The following is a 20,468-nucleotide window of genomic DNA, read 5'->3' as shown; positions in this document are numbered from 1 at the left end:
TTTGGAGGGGGTTGAGGAAAATGTCAACTCACCTACTAGGACCTCAACAGCAGCTAGAGAATCATCCTCCCAGTCCATCTCCTCCATCTTGTCCTCGGAGCTCTCCTTGGCGCTGGGGCTGATGGGATAGAACTGGTTCCATTCTTCGATGAGCTTTTGCGTGGGCGGGTCGGACAGCTTGAATGACTGACCCGTCAACGTCCCGTTCAGACCGAACGGACTCAGGATCACTGGACGGGAGAAAAAAACAAGGCTGTACATTAATAGCTGCACTGTACAAGAGCCTGTGTGTGGTGTGTGTGTGGTGTGGTGTGTGTATGTGTGTGTGGTGTGTGTATATGTGTGTGTGGTGTGTGTATGTGTGTGTGGTGTGTATGTGTGTGTGTGGTGTGTGTGTGTTTGTGTGTGTGTGCGGTGTGCATGTGTGTGTGGTGTGTGTATGGTGTGTGGTGTGTGTATGTGTGTGTGCGCGTGTGTGTGTGGTGTGCGTGTGTGTGTGGTGTGCGTGTGTGGTGTGTGTGTGTGTGCGCGTGTGGTGTGTGTGTGTGTGTGTGTGTGTGTGCGCGCGTGTGGTGTGTGTGTGTGTGTGTGTGCGCGTGTGTGGTGTGGTTTGCGTGGGTGGTGTGGTGTGGTGTGCGTGTGTGTGTGGTGTGCGTGTGTGGTGTGCGGGTGTGGTGTGTGTATGGTGTGTGGTGTGTGTGTGCGTGTGTGTGTGTGGTGTGTGGTGTGTGGTGTGGTGTGCGTGTGTGTGTGGTGTGCGGGTGTGGTGTGCGGGTGTGGTGTGTGGGTGTGGTGTGTGTGTTTTCACATATTATTGTCCCCCATCCTGTGCTTCCCTCACATTTCTGCCATGGACTTTTCTGGATTTTCCTTAGTCATGGCCTTTTTCTCTCTCACACACAAACACACACACACACACGCATACACATACTGTGGGTATATAGTTCCAATTACTAGCATGGAGTGGCCATTCAGAACCCATAAAGAGAAGCCAATAAACAGTTCAGTATGACAGAGAGGAGACCAGCCAGATTATAAAGCTCTACCAAACAAGCAACCACCTTCAGGCCATGTCTGATGTGTGATGTCTTCTGAATTTTAAGTCAAAGAAACCTGAAAACAAAAAATCCAAGCTTTTCTTTTTCCTACAGGATTTGATGGCACTAGCTCAGATATTACCACTGAATGGTGTGGTTTTTTGTTGTTGTTGTTGTTTTTTTCCGCAACGAGCAAACTGAAAATAACCTGTCCTCTTTTGTTCTTAGCTGATCATTTTTCAAAGTATTAAATTAATAAAAAAAACGAAGAGGCGTCATTAATGTAATGACCAGACATTACTATACCAAATAGACCTAAACATCATTCGGTTTGCTGCCTGCGTAACACGTACATGTTCTACCGAACGCTGGCTAGGATGGTAATGTATATTCATGCGCTGTATTTATCGATTTGTCCCTTAAGTGGGTATTTTTCAGTGTGAGCCCTCAGAGGGACAGGGAGGACATATATAAATGCAGTAAAGCAAAGCAATGACATAAAGTAAGGTGTACTGCCATTACTGACCCCCCTCCCACCCCTCCTCCTCCTCCAACAAGCTCCTCCCCCCATCTCAGTTCTTCATTACTGCTGCATGCAGCCAGCTCGCTCGCTCTCTCTCTCTCTCTCTCTCTCTCTCGCCCTCGCTGTCTCTCGCTCTCTCGCCCTCGCTGTCTCGCTCGCTCTCTCTCTCTCTCTCGCTGTCTCTCTCCCTCGCTGTCTCTCTCCCTTGCGCTCTCTCTCTCTCTCCCTCGCTTTCTCCCTCTCTCTCTCCCTCGCTTTCTCCCTCGCACGCTCTCTCTCTCTCTCCCCCTCTCTCATTCATTTCTCCTGTCCCTACGTATTGATCTGTGTGTGTGGCCACTCCAAACGGAGCATCCAGCAGGAAGGAGCAGAGAACAGGAATCCACCTTGAGCTCTTCCCCTATACGTGGCCTTTCCACACACCAATCCATAAAGTGGCGGGGGGGGGGGGGGGGGGGGGGTAAAACAAGCGCGGGCAGGAGAGCTGAATCTGTTCACGTTCCTCCATTGTGGAGAGGTATAGAGAACGGAGAAGAGGAGGAGTAAAGTCTTCCTCTTGTAGGGGATTAATGAATCTTAACCGTCTGGGTTTTTTTTTTTTGTCTGTCTCGTGAACAATTATTCTGATTTCCCTCTCCTGTCTGCTCTGTCTGCTCTCGTGTTTGAGGTGAGAGGAGGGTGTTTAAAGAGGAGAGGACTTTAAAACACACATACTTCATTCATTCCTTCGGGTCAGGGAGCTGCGTGTGTGGGGTCCAAGCAGAGACGGGACTAATTAGATGCGTTAGTGATTACGCAAGACGACGCGGCCTAAAATGTTAAGTCTCGCTGCGGGAGGCCGGCAGTAGCGTTGGGGGGAGGGGGGGGGGGTTGGGGCACGCTATTGACCGAAAAGAAAGGTGTCCCTCCGCTGAAGGTCTGAGGTCGCCGTCCGTGTCGGCGGAAAACCGGACAGGCCGCGCGTCGCGTTTAACTGCGTCCGGAACGCCACTTTCCAGCACGCGCGTCTGACCGGACAAATCAAAATAAACGCCAACGTGGCAGAGTGAACATCCAAAAAAAAAAAATCCACCACAAAATAGTGAAATACCTCCCTCGTTCTATGCCTCCTCCACCCCCTCCTTTTTCTCCTCATTACCCCCCCCCCTCTCTCTCTCTCTCTCTCATTCCCTCTGTCTCTCTCTGTCAAATCTGTTCAGATCACTTAAATGAGCTCAGAGTTCATTACATCCACTCAGCCTTGTTTTATGAGGATGCACCATTCTGCACACACTACAGTAAGCTTGTCAAAGGTGGAGGAACGGGGTGGGGGTGGGGGTGGGGCGGTGGAGGTGTAACGGGGTCGTCAACATTCCCTAACGTTAGTCTGAGAAACTGACGCCGCCTTTCGCACGATGCAGGAGCCGAAAGGTTATTGGACCTCTCCGCTGAAACAGAGGCATTAATGGCCATCCCCCCCCCCCTCTCCGTCTCACTCCGTTCCAGCTTTTTACATCAATTATGCATCGGAAAATGAACGCTTCTCGACAAAATGAGTATGTTTCGGTCTTATCCGACGATGCCAAGGGGCTGGCATTACAAATGTGTGGGTATCATTTCAGAGAGTTAACTGCATAAATGCAATATAGCTAAAAAGAAAAGCCCCTCAGATCAGTAATCGTTGATGACGGGTAATTGAATGAATGGAACAGGAAGAGGGCGGCAGGGACAGGTAGCAATCACTCTGGCTAAATTCTTTAATGTCCAGTCTCTCAGTCTGTCTCTCTCTTTCTCTCTCAAGCAGCACATTTCTGGACTGGAATGAGATTCATTACCCTGCCATTGAAACCACAGATGAGCTACGATTGACACGGTTTTAAATTATATCTGTGTAAGGCTGAGAGGCAGGACATTAAACTCGGGGGGAAAAAAAGAAAAGAAAGGGAAAAAATGAGATGAGAGAGAGAACAAAGTGATCACACATAGATACCTACAGAATGGAAGGCAGGAGGGCTGGCATCTAGTTTAAAAAAAAAAAGAGAGAGAGAGAAAAAAAAAACAGTAGGCAAAGCCTCAGGTTGCTTATAATGAGTGTGTCTTTGCCCCCTCTCCTCTCTCTCTCTCTCTCTTTCTCTCTCCCTCTCTCTCTGGGCGTAAGGCACATCCTCCATGCTCATACTGTCTTTTGTTCAGAAGTGCTTTTGTTACGCGGACAGAGTTGAACATACACACACACACACACACACACACACACACACACACACACACACACACACACACACAGAGCCTCAGTGCTACTGGGCTTTGCTAATTACACACCCGTCCTCCTGATCAGAAAAGCACTGGTGGGGACTCATCTCTGACAGGAGGACAGTGGAACAGAGGAGAAGAGAAGAAGAGGAGGAGGAGGAGGACAAGAGAAAAAGAAGGGGGAAGGGAGGAAGCGAGGGAAGGGAGAAGAAAAAAAAGGTGAAATGAAGATGGAGAGGAATGGGTGGGAGGTAGAGCAGAGGAGACGAGAAAGGAATCGAGAAGAGAGAGGACAGCAAGGGAGAAGAGAGGAGAGGAGAGAGGAGAAGAGAGGAGAGGAGAAGAGAGGAGAGGAGAGCTTGTGACTTTGTTAATATTAACATCTTCTGTGCTTTAAGAGATTCACAATCTCCTTTCTTCTTAACACGTTTTCTATGACTACGACAGCTCCATTTATTTTATAATCACTCAATAAAACAACTGAGGGCGGCACTCGTCTGTCAGGGATAACAACCCCCCCCCCCCCCCCCCCCCCCCCCCCCCCCCTCTCAGAGTGAACAGTTTGACACCCTGGTGAAAACAGTGGGCATTTATTTTACATACATGTCAATCATTAGCTTTCTGAAGGGTCATAGTCCGGTTTCTCTAATACCGGAATGAGTCCCACATGTAAATAAACAGTATTGTGTGTGTGCGTGTGTGTATAGATATGTGCGTGTCTGTGGGACTGCGTGTGTGTGGGTGTGTGTGGGCAGCGTCTCTGACCTTGGAAGGGGCTGCTGCTTTGCTGGGCCAGGGTCAGGTGCTCAGGGCTCAGGTGATAAACAGGTTGGTGCTGGTTGATCTCCACGCTGGTGCACACGTTGCTGTCACCGTGCAGGAAGAAGATGAAGGAGCAGGACAAGTGTTCGCTGTGGGCAAAGAGACACAGATCTCTTAACCACGGTCCGCTTATACACACACACACACACACACACACACACACACCCCCACACCCACTTCACACACACACACACACACACACACACACACACACACACACACACACTTCACACGCATACACACACTTCACACGCATACACACACACAAACAAAAACAAAGCCAAGAATGCCAAAACACGGACAACAGCTGCCAAGTTCACACAACATGTCATATCTCCCCAATTCAAAACACAATTAAAAAATTGTTACATGTTGTGGACATGTAAAGCCCTTTGAGACAATAAATAGTGATATTGGGCTCTAAACAAACTTGCATTTATTATTATTACTCTCATTATTATACGATCTATGTCCTTTTTCACGCATGTGTGTGTGTGTATTCTTTTAGGAATTAGCGAGGACAGTCAGAGCGGCGGAGAGGAACAGTAAATGTAGAAAGAGAAGATGTGAGAGACATGAGGAGGAGCGTGGAGGGCCCCACAGTGAGGAGACAAAGCACGTCTGAGAGTAGTCACTGTGTTCCAGTAAAAGCTATTTTGAAGATTTCCAAGGCGAGAGATCAATGTCCTCGGTTCCCCTCAGGTTCTCAATCTGAAACAACCTACAAGAAACAGTTCCCGTGAAAGGCACGCTCCGCTTTGGTCTGAGTCATCTTCTGACACACTCCCATTGTCAAGAGGAGAGAGAGTGAGAGAGAGAGATCAACTGTCAAAAGTCCTGATTTGATCTTCTGATTGTGATGTAGAGGGATGTAAGGAGGAGAAGAGTGGGGATAGAAAACAGTGTGTGTGTGTGTGTGTGTGTGTGTGTGTGTGTGTGTGTGTGTGTGTGTGTGGTGTGAATATGTAGTGTGTGTGTGTGTGCGGTGTGTGTGAAAGAGGTGAGAGAGACAGAGAGAGTCAGTGAGTAAATGAGAGAGAGAGAGAGAGAGAGAGAGAGAGAGAGAGAGAGAGAGAGAGAGAGAATGATAAGGAACAGGAGAAGCTACTGTCTGTAAAAACACTCCGTCCGTCTGCTCCTACGCTCACACAGAGACCTGACACAGACAGCACCAGATCACAACAGACTCAATGAATTTCACACAGGAGCACAGACAGCACCGAATCACAACATACTCAATGAACGTCACACAGGAGCACAGACAGCACCAGATCACAACAGACTCAATGAACGTCACACAGGAGCACAGACAGCACCAAATCACAACAGACTCAATGAATTTCACACAGGAGCACAGACAGCACCAAATCACAACAGACTCAATGAATTTCACACAGGAGCACAGACAGCACCGAATCACAACAGACTCAATGAACTTCACACAGGAGCACAGACAGCACCAAATCACAACAGACTCAATGAACTTCACACAGAGACCTGACACAGCACCAAATCACAACAGACTCAATGAACGTCACACAGGAGCACAGACAGCACCGAATCACAACATACTCAATGAACGTCACACAGGAGCACAGACAGCACCAGATCACAACAGACTCAATGAACGTCACACAGGAGCACAGACAGCACCAAATCACAACAGACTCAATGAATTTCACACAGGAGCACAGACAGCACCAAATCACAACAGACTCAATGAATTTCACACAGGAGCACAGACAGCACCGAATCACAACAGACTCAATGAACTTCACACAGGAGCACAGACAGCACCAAATCACAACAGACTCAATGAACTTCACACAGAGACCTGACACAGCACCAAATCACAACAGACTCAATGAACGTCACACAGGAGCACAGACAGCACCGAATCACAACAGACTCAATGAACTTCACACAGGAGCACAGACAGCATCAGATCACAACAGACTCAATGAACTTCACACAGGAGCACAGACAGCACCGAATCACAACAGACTCAGTGAACTTCACACAGGAGCACAGACAGCACCGAATCACAACAGACTCAATGAACTTCACACAGGAGCACAGACAGCACCAGATCACAACAGACTCAATGAACTTCACACAGGAGCACAGACAGCACCGAATCACAACAGACTCAATGAACTTCACACAGGAGCACAGACAGCACCAAATCACAACAGACTCAATGAACTTCACACAGGAGCACAGACAGCACCAAATCACAACAGACTCAATGAACTTCACACAGGAGCACAGACAGCACCGAATCACAACAGACTCAATGAACTTCACACAGGAGCACAGACAGCACCAAATCACAACAGACTCAATGAACTTCACACAGGAGCACAGACAGCACCGAATCACAACAGACTCAGTGAACTTCACACAGGAGCACAGACAGCACCGAATCACAACAGACTCAATGAACTTCACACAGGAGCACAGACAGCACCAGATCACAACAGACTCAATGAACTTCACACAGGAGCACAGACAGCACCGAATCACAACAGACTCAATGAACTTCACACAGGAGCACAGACAGCACCAAATCACAACAGACTCAATGAACTTCACACAGGAGCACAGACAGCACCAAATCACAACAGACTCAATGAACTTCACACAGGAGCACAGACAGCACCGAATCACAACAGACTCAATGAACTTCACACAGGAGCACAGACAGCACCAAATCACAACAGACTCAATGAACTTCACACAGGAGCACAGACAGCACCAGATCACAACAGACTCAATGAATTTCACACAGGAGCACAGACAGCACCAAATCACAACAGACTCAATGAACTTCACACAGGAGCACAGACAGCACCAAATCACAACAGACTCAATGAACTTCACACAGAGACCTGACACAGCACCAAATCACAACAGACTCAATGAACGTCACACAGGAGCACAGACAGCACCGAATCACAACATACTCAATGAACGTCACACAGGAGCACAGACAGCACCAGATCACAACAGACTCAATGAACGTCACACAGGAGCACAGACAGCACCAAATCACAACAGACTCAATGAATTTCACACAGGAGCACAGACAGCACCAAATCACAACAGACTCAATGAATTTCACACAGGAGCACAGACAGCACCGAATCACAACAGACTCAATGAACTTCACACAGGAGCACAGACAGCACCAAATCACAACAGACTCAATGAACTTCACACAGAGACCTGACACAGCACCAAATCACAACAGACTCAATGAACGTCACACAGGAGCACAGACAGCACCGAATCACAACAGACTCAATGAACTTCACACAGGAGCACAGACAGCATCAGATCACAACAGACTCAATGAACTTCACACAGGAGCACAGACAGCACCGAATCACAACAGACTCAGTGAACTTCACACAGGAGCACAGACAGCACCGAATCACAACAGACTCAATGAACTTCACACAGGAGCACAGACAGCACCAGATCACAACAGACTCAATGAACTTCACACAGGAGCACGTAGAGTGCTTCTTCAGAGGACACTGACAGCAGAACTAACATTTCTACCCGCTAGGGCTGTGATATGACGATATATACATCACGCGACGATAGGAAAACGTCTATCGTTTCATATTACGGTCTATCATTTACTTTGTTGTGTCACAAATCACACTCCTTACGGCGATATTTTTCATCGTTTGGACTACGCTTTGCGTTCTTCCACACTGCACGGATGCAGTCGGGAAATTTGCGTGTGACACAGAACGGGCTAATTCCGAACAGTAGAAAGGCTCGGACCAGCCAACACAAAAACAAGGAGCTCGTACCTAAAACAGGGGCTGCTTCTCTGTCGCATGGACGTGGTTTGGGTAATGAAAAGTTCACAAATAACGAAATGCTTCATCTTCTGGCACATCCGCACCACTTTGCGGCAGGCTGCTCTCCTGATATTTCCCTTCTAAAATAACACGCAGCCTAAAATTACAACTGCATTCTCATAATATGACTCTTTTTTCCTGTAAAATTACAACTTTATTCCCGTAATGTTATGACTTTATTCTCGTGAAAGTACGACCTTATTCTCAAAATCTCCAAATTTTTTTTACTCAATGTTGCCCTAAAACTCCGTCATACCTTTACTTGCGGAGTATATAATTCAAAATGTAATAAGAAATAGGTCTGTACATTTAATATAAACTATTTATTCACTGAATTGACAGAAAATGTGCATATCGTGATCTGTATCGTTATCGGGATAGGATATGACGCATATCGGGATATGAGATTTTGGTCATATCGCACAGCCCTACTGCCAACATGACCAAGGCTGCTGCTCCAACAGCAGAACTAACATTTTCCCCACTGCCTGTACAACCAGGGCTGCCATCCCAACCAATTAAAGACGGGAAAACAATTTTAACAGAATATAGGGGAAAAAAAAGTTCATCACAAGACTTTCCAAACAATACCCAATCATACGCCCTGTGGTCAGCGTTGGGGCAGCCTAAGTCTGAGGACAGTAATCATCAAATTATTCTGTAAACTTAAACATACACAAACAATTCGTCTTATCGTTTTACATGTCTTCAAATGAGGGGGGCCACATCTTTAACGATATTCTCAAATAATCATTTCTCTCATTAAACACGGCTTTATCCAGCACCTTAAAAAATCTTTTATCTTTTAAAAAAACAAATAAATCAATAAATGAACAAATAAGTAAACAGTTTTCAGCTGCTGGGATTTTCACTTTATTTGTGAATAAGACAGGGGCCAGCCCTGCCAGCTTTGGGTGTGCTGCTGGTCTCTGACAGAGGGTTTTATTTGTGTGTAAATATGGTGTTGCAGTTTAACTAGACAGGGGTCTAACACGTCCTGTATGAGAAGGTTTCCCTTTGTGCTGTACCTTCCGGCAGGGCTGGCTTCCAGCGGCGGAGGTGAAGGAAACCCTGTTACAACTCCCATATAAACAAGCACTGCCCCTGAGTGGCCCACAACACACCCAGGCATCAGGCCATCAGCAGGGCACCTTGCCAACACACACACACACACACACACACACACAGGTGTTTCAGTAGCAAGAGCGAGAGGGAGACAGAGAGAGAGAAACAGAGAGAGAGGAATGCTGGTATGAGAGAATCAGAGAAAGACTCACTGGAATGAGCTGGACGTGCAGGCTCAAATAGGGAAAACAAACAGAGACGGAACACCACACATACACACACACACACACACACACACACACACACGCCCACACACACAGACACAAAAACACACACAAAAACAACTGCTTTACTGCCAACTTTGGAGTTCCCACCTCTTTCAGCCATGGACACACACACACACACACATCCTGAAACAAAGTCTCTCATTAGCAACATTAACAAAGTCACATGCTAATGTCTGAACGCAAGCTGTTTCGGACAGCAGAGGGGAAAAAAAAAAAATCAAGACAATTACTGTCTTTTATCTGTCTGAGAGAACAGGAGGTCTAGCAGGACCTGATCTTTCACTTCCCTGTCCTTTCCCAAATTCAGGCAAACGCAAAACAGTAGTATCACTAAGCCCTAATTACCAAAACACTCCCACACCAGCCCTACCCTCCAAACAGGGCGAACAACAACAAGGCTCAAACCACACACACACACACACACACACACACAGGCTTTACTCTGAGCCTCTGAGAGGGAGGTGAAAACTGCAGTACAATCACATTCAGTCACAAGGCATGTCGCTACTGTCCTGGTCACATGACCTAAACACACACCCACGCCCACACACACACACACACACACACACAGTGACTGAGTGAGTGAGACAGAAAAAGAGAGAGAGAGAAAACAAGCATGTTGTGAAGCTTTGAATGGAGCCACAAAAACAGGCATCAAAGCCGTGCTGTCTCACCCACTCACTCAGAAAACATCATGTGCAGTGACGCTCCAGCTAACAACTCAAAAATACATCATCAGCATCACAGACACAGACACACACATACACACAGTACCAGCAGTATTCCTCACAATGCCTGTCCACTTTAATACAAAGACAAAACCTCTAAATACCACCCAAACCGAATGATGTCTAAAAGGGATTTGGTCAAGATACTTTTTAAAGCAAAACTGGTAAAAAGAATCATACCCGTTGGAATATGTCTAACACAAACACACAGGATAAACTGTACGTATCAAACATGTTAATCTCCCTCTTCCTACCCAGTAATCAAGCTAACCAGAGAGAAAAAGAGATGACTGAGTACGAGAGGCAAGAAAAAGAAGGCACATTCCACAGATATTTCTACTGCCTGCCTCGAATGGCCATTAAAAGGAGGCTTCCGGAAGGTTCTCACACACTTCCTGACAACAAGCAGCTCTGGTCGCGGGTGGAGCCAAGCCTTTTCTGAATAAACCGCAGCCAGACTCTCAATTCTAACCCAACAGTCAAATAAAACACACACACACACACAACATCAGGCAGGAGAATTCACTTGCTGCTTTAGCTGGCCACTTTTCAGAGTTGTTTGGGGGGGTGGGGGGATGAGGGGTGGTTTGACTAGAAAGTGGTGAAAAACACTCCCTGTATTAGCACACCACTTTACAGCCTTGAACAGCCTTTTTCCAGTGGTTTTCTTCTGGCTCCTTCCACTTGTGGAGACTTCATTTAAGCAGGCTCTCTCTGGTGTCTGATTTGGTGCTGTTGGTTTGGTGGATAGTTGAGCTAACTGAGGTATCTGAGCACTAGACTAAATTACAGGAACCTTAGAGAGCTCAGAGCCTTGCGGGACAACGACTGGGAAACACAGGGAGAGGAGGAGAGGAATCCTCTTTCCTCTCTGAGACTCCCTCGCTGCGCGTGGAGCGGTTTTAATCAAACAGCTGTATTTCTCCACAATGCTCCTAACACGTCCCTCAAACATTCAACTCAAGCGCCATGAGCTGGGTCTGAGCGGCCAGAGTGCTGCAACTCAAAAGAAAGAGGAAATGAAAGAGAAAATGAAGAGAAGGGGAGAGAGAGAGAGAGAGAGAGAGAGAGAGAGAGAGAGAGAGAGAGAGAGCAAAAGGGCAAGAGAAAAAAAAAGAAGAGCGAGCGAGTGAGAGAGAGAGAGAGAGAGAGAGAGAGGGCGCGAGTGTGTTTAAGGGTATTCCGGCGGACTTGCAGCAGTGGGCTGTGGGGGATGCCTGTAAGCTGATGTCACTTTCCTACCACACACAGTACCACCACCTGACAAACAGCCGGGTCACAAAGCCTGATGACGGAACATGCCGTTACAGACACGCAAACACAGACAGACAGACACACACACACAGATGCGCGTGCACCCATAAAGTCAAAGCGGAAGCCGGCGAGAAAAGTCCTGAGCGGTTTTTTAAAAGGCCCACACAGACGCATCCGTGAGTGGATATTACTAAGACGTGACAAGTCTCTGCCACAAAAGGAGAAACGAGAAAGAGCGATGTAGTTCTCCTGTCAGACTAACACTGTCAACTGGAGCAAGACCAGGGTTTTGCACGCCGCTCAGTCACCTCAATCACTCCGGTGTGACGCAAACAAAGACTCCGCGCATAGAGGAGGAGGAGAACGTCGTCGCTCACGTTCTCTCTCTCTCTCTCTCTCTCTCCTTCCCTGGCTCCCTCTGCTCCTCTTTACAGAACAAACTACAACAAAATGATCACAAACTCTCTTTTCTGCTCCTCTTCTTCACGTGGGGAGGTTACAAAACGCTGTCTCCCGGGGAAAACAAACTCTTTGTCGCTGACAGACTTTTGCAGAAGACGCCGCCGCGCAGGGTCACGTTTCTTTAGCAGGAAAAGTGTGAAGTCAAACGTCAAGCATCTGGAAATATTCAGCTAGACACTACACTACAATTACTGCAGCAACATGGCCAAACACAACTGAACTGGTCCCAGGTCATCAACAAGCACACCAGCTACAGCTCAGAGAGAGACAGAGAGAGAGAGAGAGAGAGAGAGAACAGTATAGTGAACTCCGGTGAAATTTACCGTTTACCACACCGTGAGAAATAAGAGAGAATATGAGCTGTGAAATTTGGGGCAAATTTTCCAAGTCCAAAAAATGTTAATTCCAAATTAGAGAGGTACTTTTCACTGAAGTATCATTCACCTGGTGCACGTGAGAGTGGAGGCTGAGATACTGGAGGGGTTAAGGTGTGACTAGTGTGGGACAAATCATTGCCTGTCACTATCACAGAACACACACATACACACACACACACACACCTCTCACACATTCAGTACACACTGACACCTAAAACAGAATGCAAATTAAAAAAAAAATGTTTTTTTCCAAAGTAAATGACCTGGAGTTACCGTGGCAATGTGAAAGAAAGGGCTGTAAGCGTGTGTGTAGGAGAGTAAATCTACTGAACACAGATCAGCGGTGTGGTGTGGTGAGGGGTGAGGCTGTGGAGACGGCATGAATTAGCCTGCTGATGGGCCCCAGTGTATTCTGACTATTAGAGAGAGAGAGAGAGAGAGAGAGAGAGAACAGCAAGAGAAAGATAATGAAGAGCAGGACAAAGAGAGGAACAGAGGAACAGGCAGGAAGACAAACGTTTAAACGGATGGATGGCAAGAAAGTGAAAGAGAGAGAGAGCGCGAGAGAGAGAGAGAGCATGAGAGAGAGAGGGAAATGGTGTGTAAGCACATGCAGTATGGAGTCTAGTGGGTTATGGTATGGCCTGAGGCGGAAAAGGAAGTGAGAAGATTGGAATGGCAGGAATTCCTCCTCCACCTCCTCCTCCTATTTCTGCTCCTGCTGCTGTGGAGGGCGAAGACAGCCTTCGGAGAGGAGGTGGAGAGGAACTGGGAGAGCAGACCCAGACAGGTGAGAAAGCAAGATTTACAACCCTGTGTTCCCAACTCAGTCTGTGGGTATGGAGAAAGACAGTATGAAGTGTGTGTGTGTGTGTGTGTGTGTGCGTGTGTGTGTGTGCGTGTGTAAAGGTTACTCCATGAGAAGTGCAGTGAGGGGAGTGGAACCTCAAACGTGTTTCTGCAGACAAAGACACGGTGGAGCATGTTCTGTGTGGAAACCCAGATGGGGCAGATTTCACCTGAACTTTCTAATCCCAAAAGAGAAGATTTCTATCTTTGTTTGTGTTTGGTGAACATGCGTCGCAGGTTCGTGCAGCGCGTTGTTACAGGCGTACGGCAAATCTGTTGAACATGAGAAACTGGGCTTTGGGGAATAGCTTCTTTTTTTTTTGGTTGCTTTTGTTTTTTTTAAGCAGCTATCGAAGTGACAAAATAATCACTTTCGTCTGCTGCTCTGAACAGCCAAATTAGGCCCTTTATTTATCCTCTCCTCAGGCTCTCTGCAGCAACATGATCCACACACACACACACACACACAGCGGGCCAGTCACATGCTGCCCTGGTCTCTGAGGAATTCCTGTTGCTAGAGAGACTGCTGTGTCTGCCGATATCTAAAATGAGTTAGTATGCAATCTCTGTTCTCCACACACACACACACACACACTACCTGCTAATGACATGCATGGCCCTGCATTCAACAGTCAGTGTGTGTATTATTTCGTGTACAGTATGCATCACCATGTACATCTTGTTGTGCATGATAGTGTCACTGCAAGTATTTGCCAGCTTTTAGTGTGAGTGTGTGTGTATGTGTATATATATATGTGTGTGTGTGTGTGTGTGTGTGTGTGTGTGTGTGTGTGTGTGTCTGTGTGTCTGTGTAAGCGTGCACGTAGTGTGTGCAGATTTTCGGGCTTTTGGCCCGGTCCGCTGGCAGCCTGCCTTCATCCTGAGGTGTCTTGTTTTCCACCAGGCTAATATTTTCTCCTGTCTCCCATCACACAGGTCAGGAGAGAGAGAGAGAGAGAGAATGTCCCTAACCTCACCCTAACAACACCAACAGTCCATAAACACACTCCTACACACACCCTCAAACTCAGAGGAGCAAGGGACACACAATTAAAGCATTCGTTCATCATACACATGTCTCATTGCTTCCTTCCTCATACTTGCAAGCACAGTTTATATAACAAGTCTTGTGTGCGTGTGTGGTTTTTTCCTATCAATCCCCTTGACCGATATGAATTTTTTCTCACACACACTCACACATTTTTCCTGCTGGCGCCCACTGCTTTTGCCTGACCATAAATGAACATAGCGGAATCAGCCTATCAGAGGCCAGATTGAGCCAAGGAAACAAGATCCCAGGATGCACTTCACACTATTACCACCACTATGCGCAGATTCCGCCTCTCAAATGGCATCTGCATCACCGCTGCCACCGAGAGAGAGAGAGAGAGAGAGCGCGAGAGCAAGAGAGAGAGCTGACCTGCGTGAAAGGTGACGTAACACCTTCAAGTAAACAGAGACATATAAGATTTGAGTTACAAGGGCGGCTGGTGCGCGGCAACGCGGCCATCCAATGAAAAAGAGCCGCGGGAGACGCAACCCAGACACAACAACTGGGAGCTAGTCGCGAGCGCGATACACAAACAACTCTGCAATATCCCACATCATCTCCACTTGACGCGAGAGCAAACGGTCGCTGCGTCTTTAGCGGCTGAGGAGTAAACTCGCCAAACAATGAACTCGCGATAAGATCTCCATCGCATTTCCTCCCGGACTTTGTTCCCCATGGGAAAACTCCCGTCTCTTCAAAATAATAACACACACTCACACACAACAACAAAAACCTCTAACAAACACAACGTCATGTAGGAACGCATGTTGAGCGAGCATATTGCCTCCAGCTAAAGTAGATCTTATCACTGGTTTTTGTGGTGTTACCTGACCGAGGAAAAGAAAACAAAATAAACTAAAAAAAAAAAAACAAGGAAGGACCAACAACAAGCTAAATACTAGCTTCACAGTGCGGCTGCTGCCTGATTTACATGAGTCCCGGATCTTAGCAGGCTTTGGTGTCATGTCGGACAGGAACGCCGCGGTCTCTGGGCTAACGAGTTTACTGAGGGTAATCCCTGGAAAAGACTTCAGGCATGCTTTCTGTTCTAACCTTCATCTCCATAGGCACGGGTTAGCCTGACGCAATAAGAGAGAGAGAGAGAGAGGGAAAGAGTTGCTGGAAAGAAGAGAGTTGGGGGAGCTGTTTAGATCTAGGACTGCGCGGGCACCTGGGAAATGAGGTAAAGTACGGCCGCCCTAGCGGCCGGGAGAGACGCGGCTGCTACGGAAGCTCCGCTGGGACAAAACTAAACGGCTCCACGGCGAAAAAACACACAGCAGTTGAGAAACTCTGAATTGTACTCTGGGGGATCCGATACAAAGAGCCTCTAACGCGGTCGCATGAGGCAGTGCTGAGAACTCCAGTACTTCGAGCAAGCCAGCTCACCGAGGCACAGAGATTCACGCTCTGTCCATCCCGAGAGAGAGAGAGAGAGAGAGAGAGAGAGAAAATCCCTCCATCTCTAAAGGGCTAAAAAGACAGCTATCACACTGATCTCATGTCTCGATCAAAAGACCAGATAGATTTCTACTCACGTTAACTTTGCTTTTGACTAGCGGCTTGCGCTAGCGTTTCCTTCCTTGTGTATTATTAAATAAAAAAAAAAAAAAGAGATTTTTTTCCCTGAGCCACTCATCAAGGTTGAGTGTGTTTTGTTCACTGCAATCTGTTGAGGTCAGAAACCAGTAAATGTGTGAATAACTCGCAGAAAGACGAAGGGCAAAAAAAAAAAAAAAAAATGTTGTGCTTAGGTGTGCTGGATTTCTCAGCATGTCTATTTATAGACAGGCCAGTGAGAGTGGTGTCGGAATGCCAGCGGAGGAAACGCTATTGTTTGACTTCCCTTTATCACGCACCGGTCATTCCCAGCCAATCACGGCTCAGTTCTCACAGCTCACTGAAGGACAGCGACGTGCTAACATTATAACGGGGCAAATGTTGGACATAACTTCACCTCTCTTTGTGTGCAGTGTGACATCAGACTAGATCTGAAGGGGGGAAACCCTTCTTTGATCACTGTCTTAAAAAGTCTCATAATGATTTTCTTCAAATACAACAAATAGAGACGCGCTTAAATCGATTAATGAATAAATTAGGCTAGTTCTCTGTAAACCAGCGTGACATGCAGGTTTTCTCAGAGAAGCGAATGTTGTTTTTTTTGTTTTTTTATCAGTGACAGATAAAGGGGTAAATGAGGTTACTTCAGTTATGCGGAGGCTGCGGTGGACCACGCTTGAAACCAGTGTTGTTGTTGTTTTTTTTCCCCCTCTCTATCTCCCCACCCACCTTTAGGGCAAGTGTTTCGTTTTTCTCATCAAAGGCAGCAGATGCCGTCTGAGTAAAAATCCTGCCCGCCAGACAGAGGAGTGTGGAGGCCACAAAGACAAGCCACTGAGATCTGCTACAGTCTCTTATAATGTCTCCCCCACCTCCACCCCGCCCCCCAATCCCCTTTAACACCATTTACAACTTCACGTGCTATCCAGCTGTCTTCTCCGACGGGACGCCTTAAAGTCACATGACCACAACTGACCCCCCCCCCCCCCCCCCCCCCCCCCCCCCCGATAGGGTTGAGCGACCTGCCAATCAAAAACCAGAAGCCCAATAAAATCCCTCAACGCCAAATGAGACACTTATTTATTTATTTTGACCCCATCTGGATATTTCTGGGACCATCCGCGCAAAAGCAGGCAGAGAGCGACAGACCGACCTCCGCGCCAGCGGAGAGCCCACTGAAAGAGCGAGTGGGGCAAAAACGAGAAGGGGGGGGGGGGGGCTGGCGGCGAGGGCGGGAGCGAGAGCTCTTACCTCTTGTTGATGGGCTTCTCGTCCTTCTCGTAGGGTTTGACGAACCACTTGCCGATGCGGACGAAGCTGCGGTTCATGAGGCAGCGCTCCAGCAGGTTGTGGATGGCTTTGAAGAGCAGGGTCCTGCACTCGTACGACAGCCCGCTCTCCCACTCCCCGTCGTCCTCTCCTAAAGCGCACACGAAAACAAAGAAATAAATACAGAAGTACATAAATAAGAGACAGAGAGTGAGAGAGGCCATCACACAACCACTCAGGCTTGTCTCAAAGTCAATGTAAATGTGAGATTGTGGCGAAGAGGCCCGACGGTTAATGGAGAGCGAGCGAAATATAACGCATGGGTTAAAGGCTTAAAAGAAAACGAAAACCTCTGCCAAACCTCGAAACCCGGCCTTCCCACTTTTTTTTGCTTGTTTTGTTTGTTTCTTTTAAGGCTTGAAGGAAAAAAAAAAAAGAGGCTTGTTTGAAAAAGAATTTTGCTGTATCGACGCGACTGCTCTCGTAATTTTTTTTTTTCCCCCTCTCTTTTTTCGTGACATCAGCTGTTAATGCAGAAGCAGAACTTGTGTAGGAGAAACTCACGTACTGCACGGGAGGCTGAGCTGCGATGTTGACTGATCAGATCAATACACTGATATAACAGCCTCAGTCAGATCTCCAGCACCTTTAACATCCTTGTATGCATATGTGCGTAAGCGCGTGTGTGTGTGCGCGTGTTGTAGTTGCTTTTTGAAGCGTTGTCTTGCTTGCATGACAAAACAAAACAGGACGTTTAGATAGCACAAAAAATCTATTCATCTGATGTCAAAATTCACTCAAAGCATTGAAATCAAAACACTGATTGAAAGTGGAACGGGACTAGCCTACTCTCTCTCTCTCTCTCTCTCTCTGTGTTTTCATTTCACATGTGAGAGGATTGTCGTCATTGTTCCGACAGAATACACAATCATCAAGCAATCAAACAAAGCACCATCTTTCACCAAAACCAACCTGCAAAAAAAAAAAGCATCACCGCTGCTAATCATTGGTCAAAAAAAAACAAAATCACTTTAATCTACACAGAGGTCAATCTTTTTTTCTTGCTTGTATTCCCATAAAATTGCGACTGTGTAAATCAGCAACAGTTCATTACTCTTTACTGCATTACTCTTAAATAAACAAACAAACAAATCAAGAAATAAACAGATATCCCCGATGCATTTAAGCAGCGTTCTAGCTTCCAGCAGTTCGAACTCTCCTTCAAAACAGGTTCCCCTCCGGCCGCCCGCTCCTTCCTTGAGATGAGAGCTCTCCTGCTGGCTGCTCCTCCAGGAGGAGCATGTAACAGGGCGTAATGGCACAGGTCTGTTTCTGGATCACGCCTGGCTCTGGCCTCCATGCTCCACTAATCTCATTAAGAGACGCTGCTTCCACCTGCCAGTGCTTAAGCTCTTTTCACACACCTCTCTGTCTTACATCCCTCCTCCATTAAAGCCACAGGGTTACCGCAGCGGACAGCCCCGCGGCGCCGACCGAGACGTCGGCGCGGCTAATTCACGCCGCAGTTACCGGACACGCAGCGCCCTCACGTTTACGGCTGGAGGGCTAAAACAAGCCGTGTGGAGTAGGTGTAAATGAAACGCAACCAAAAAAAAAAAAAACAACTTTTAGTTATATCAAGACTAAACAATAGACTAAAATGACATTTCTTTCGATTTTAAGCATTTAGCAGAAAAGATCGGCGATGGTGAGATAGCTGAGACAGTACATGCCTTCGGGGGGGGAACAGAAACAGCGTGCTGAAAACAAGACGAGAAACGGCGGGACGAGAGAATATTTCATCCGTCGTTCGGGAGTTTCGGCGTGAGTGCCAGCTGTTTTTCGCATGTGCTGGTGTACGTTCCCCAGAGAAAACGTTCGGGTCCGAAACTTTTTTTTTGTTTTTTAACTTCACGCTCGAGGGACGCCGCATTCCCGTCTCTCCCGATCTCAACCGCCTGAACGCGGCATCGTGTCATCTGACTTTCGGCGTCTCGAGCCCTAACCCTAACGCGCGCTCTACCACCTCAGCGTTGCCGACCGCGAAAAAAAGGGAAACGTTTCCAAAAGACAAATGAATTCCCTCCAAATGAAAGGGTGGTGTAACGATCAAACTACCCGCCGTGACTACGCAGCCAGATAAGCGCTAATTACATCTGAGAAAGTTCATCAGTTCCAGGCTTGTGGTGTTCTGTGCACACAGACTTGGCTTGCGGTAGGGTTAAGTACCTACAGGTTCAGAGAGAAAATAAAGTTGGAGGGGAAAAAAAAAAAAAGGAAAAAATATCCGGAGGGTGGAAATTCATGGTAGAGGCCGTGCCTTCAGAGGTCTCTTACGACAATTACCCGCCAGATCAAGGCTGATGTTCGTAACCCAGGTATATTAAAAACGCTTTCTTTAAGGTGAAGGTGGAACAGGCGCTGAACGGTTTGTGAAACTGGTGACTGAGAGTCAGCGTAAGACAACAGGAAACGATCCTGTACGTTTTACATAAACAGCCACTATCACATCTGCTTTGGTTTCTAACAACAACTCTTTCACTCTTTTTTTTCGGCTCCCCAACCTTCTTTTTTCTACTGCAGAGAAGGGACGCCTGGTTTCAATCAAGCGCTCCTAACGACCTTGTCTCGCATGGTCTGCCCCTGCCCACAGAAAAAGGAGTCAACTCAGACAAGTACAAATACCTCAGACACACACACACACGCACGCACGCACACTATCCACAAAGTACAAAGCAAAGACGTGACAGAGTGATAACTCATTGTTCTTCAAGTTTAAGACACCCCCCCCCCTCCTCTCCCCACCCACTCTCTCACCCACACACACACACCCATGAAAAGAAAACAAACTTTAATTTTAGGTATATGTGAGAACCAAGCCAGCGAGAGAGAGAGAGAGAGAGAGAGAGAGAGAGAGAGAGAGAGTGTGTGCTTGCAGAATGAGGGGGACAGTGTGTCAAGGTGGGGGTGTGAGTGGATTGGGATGTTGCGGGGGTGTGTCGTACTGGTTCAGTTCAGAGTACCAAAAAAAAAAAAAGAAAAAAAGAGGACAAAAATGCAGTTATCACAGGAAGCAT

At 47.2% G+C, this 20,468-nt stretch overlaps 1 protein-coding gene across 2 annotated transcripts in view; it reads right to left on the bottom strand.

Moving 5' to 3' along the window:
- med13a (mediator complex subunit 13a) overlaps window positions 1-20,468 on the bottom strand; it is a 57,721-nt gene that overhangs the window by 23,494 nt on the left and 13,759 nt on the right. For both annotated transcript variants that reach the window (XM_030792395.1, XM_030792396.1), the window contains exons 3-5: window positions 17,374-17,542; window positions 4,555-4,700; window positions 33-230 (exon numbers count right to left, since the gene is read on the bottom strand). In XM_030792395.1, the coding sequence (XP_030648255.1) occupies window positions 33-230; window positions 4,555-4,700; window positions 17,374-17,542 (513 nt within the window). The remainder of the gene's footprint in view (window positions 1-32; window positions 231-4,554; window positions 4,701-17,373; window positions 17,543-20,468) is intronic.

This window comes from Chanos chanos, chromosome 15 (genome assembly GCF_902362185.1).
Source record: "Chanos chanos chromosome 15, fChaCha1.1, whole genome shotgun sequence".
NCBI lineage: Eukaryota > Metazoa > Chordata > Actinopteri > Gonorynchiformes > Chanidae > Chanos > Chanos chanos.
The sequence above is the reverse complement of the archived record's forward strand: the minus strand, read 5'-3'. Positions and strand labels throughout refer to the sequence as shown.